At 40.0% G+C, this 2727-nt stretch overlaps 1 protein-coding gene across 1 annotated transcript; it reads left to right on the forward strand.

Annotated features, from left to right (window-relative positions):
* Positions 1 to 407: 407 nt before the first annotated feature.
* LOC122613556 (zinc finger protein 883-like) lies at positions 408 to 2479 on the forward strand. Its single transcript, XM_043787776.1, has 2 exons — positions 408 to 505; positions 559 to 2479. Coding segments are annotated over exons 1-2 (1863 nt in total). The 5' UTR covers positions 408 to 503; the 3' UTR covers positions 2420 to 2479.
* The last annotated feature ends 248 nt before the right edge of the window (positions 2480 to 2727 follow it).

Consider the following 2727-nt stretch of genomic DNA (forward strand, 5'->3'; position numbering starts at 1 on the left):
CTACAGAGAAAATTGCATACTCAGAAAATTGCAAACGCACCACCAGTCCCTAGAAAATTATAATCGAATATTCTTTGTGGGAGCCAGTGTTATTATTATAACTTTATAAAGCCAGTACTAAGCTACATTTTGGCTTCAGCGCTATGGAGGAAATAGGTCAAGTTTGCATGGGGAACCACGATTACATGGTCAATATATTCGAAAGAACCCAGTTTCTGGTTTTATTTTAGTAAATTAACAAATGAATTTAATGACAAAGATTTTGAGAATGGTTTTGATTTGAATAACTAAACGATCTTTTTAAATAACATTTGTTTTCAAAATAAAGTAGTATTCGATGTTTTTAACAGCACTATTTACTTATCACAGGGCGATTCATGTAATATTCTTAGCAGCACAATTTAGTAGGAACAGGGTGATTCAAGTCACCAAGAAATACACAGCGCAGATGTAAACAATCAAAAAATAATATTTTAGTAAATGGAATCTACATTAAATAGCAAATGTAAGTCGGTTTATTTGGTTATTATAAGGTATTTACCTTTTTTTCTTTTCAAGGGCCATGGAGGGTATATGTCGAGTTTGCATGGGAAACCACGATGACATGGTCTACATATTCGAGAAATGCACGCCAAGAGTGGGACCTTCAATCCCGGACATGATTGCCCAGTGGTCCGGCTATCAAGTTGCGAAAGGCGACTCCCTGCCGGAACACATTTGCGCAAGCTGCCTGAAGGATGCGCACAATGCATTCGATATTCGGCAGACTTCCCAGATAGGCAACCAATTCCTGTTCCAAGTAAAAGTGGAAGCCGCCGAGGAAAACTCGCACTATAACGAACAGGTTTCGAACTCCGAGAGTGATGAATCAAATTCTAGTCAAAAGTTAGATTGCCGAGTTAATCAAATCGAAAAAGATTCAAATTTAAATGAGGAAAAGACTGGACAGCTATTCCATCCCCAAAAGATCGGTGCAGTTCACCTACTTAAGGATCAAATATCAGTCTGTGAAACGGATCAAACAGATGGCTATTTTCAAGGCGATGAATATAGCGAGTTATCTGTCGGCGAATATTTTCAATCCAATTCGAATACAAGAGAGGCTAACATTAGTGCATCTGATCAATCTAACTGCCATAACTTCGGGGATGATGTTACATCAGTAGATGAAATTGATCAACCCGTTGGAGATGTTCGGGATCCTTGTATACCAAAGACTTTTTTGTTGCACAAAGACAACCAAGAGCGACCGCACGGTTGTTCCCGATGTGGAAAATCCTTTGCGCGCTACTGTAGTTTTAAGAACCACCTCAGGGCTCACGAGGAAGAAGACAATGATTCTCCAATAGAGCAAAAGCCACATATAGGCACATGTGAGGAGACCGGAGAACTGCAAGAACAGAAAAGTCCTTCTTTAAAGCATCACGACCGTGTCTCATCGGAAAGGCGTAAGCTTACGTGTACATATTGCCCTAAAGTTTGTTGGTACCGAGGTGATCTTATAAAACACATACGTGTTCACACGGGGGAACGTCCGTATAAATGTAATCACTGTCCCAAGGCATATAAGCAAAGCTACGATCTAAAGCGGCACACTGAGACTCACGGCCCCACTAGACGACAATTCAAGTGTAATCTATGTGCAAGTGCTTTCTTTGGTCAATCAAACCTTTTCGCCCACATGCGGAATCATGAGGAAATAATGCCGTTTAAATGTCACATATGCCCAAGAGTTTTTAAGTATTGCACTTCCCTAAAGATACACATCCGTTCTCACACCGGCGAAAGACCGTATTCATGTAGCCAATGTTCCAAAACGTATAAGCAATCAAGCGATCTTAAACGACACATATTGAGACACCATAAGGATGCTCAGCAGAACGGTCAGACTGAAGATAATGTCCAGGATTTTAGAGAATTCGAATGTACGCATTGCAGTAAGAGGTTTGTGACTAAATACACTTTGGAGGTGCATGCCAGGATACACACTGGCGTGGAGCCGTATAGGTGTGTTATCTGCGAAAGGACCTTCAAATATGCTACATCACTAAAAGTGCACACTAGAAGTCACACTGGTGAACGACCGTTTGTGTGCGAGTATTGCCCAAAGGCTTTTGCTCAACAAATCGATTTATGTCGACACATCCGGATCCACACGGGAGAAAGACCGCATAAGTGTGGTCAGTGTGAGCGCACCTTTATGGACCACTCTGGCCTCAAAGCACACCTTCTTGTTCACTCGGAGGAAAGGCCCTATAAGTGCTCCCAATGCCAAAAGGGATTTAAGTTGTCGTCAACTCTTAGTCGGCACATGAGGATTCATACTGGCGAAAAGCCCTATAAGTGCGACCATTGCTCGAAGGCTTACGCAGATCCCAGATCTCTTAAGATGCATGTTCCGATTCATTCGAGAAAATAACTTGACATTCCACCTGTGCTCGGAGATAATTTTAAGAATAGGTGATAACTATGTATGCTAAATATACAGGTGATATTTAGTTTTTTTATTTTATCTTATTAAATTATCGTTTGCCTTAAATGAAATACAAAAAGTCATAAAAATGTAATGGTATTTTATTTTCTTACAAGCTCTATTGTATCTTGTAAACTTCTAATAGTACGATTTTTAAAATTTTGCACACAGTGGCTGCTATAATTTCAATTAGAGCAAAATCGATAACTGTCCGATAAGGTAATAACATAACAGTTCGATTGCAAAGGAATAAC

The sequence above is a fragment of the Drosophila teissieri genome, chromosome 2R, assembly GCF_016746235.2.
Source record: "Drosophila teissieri strain GT53w chromosome 2R, Prin_Dtei_1.1, whole genome shotgun sequence".
Lineage (NCBI taxonomy): Eukaryota > Metazoa > Arthropoda > Insecta > Diptera > Drosophilidae > Drosophila > Drosophila teissieri.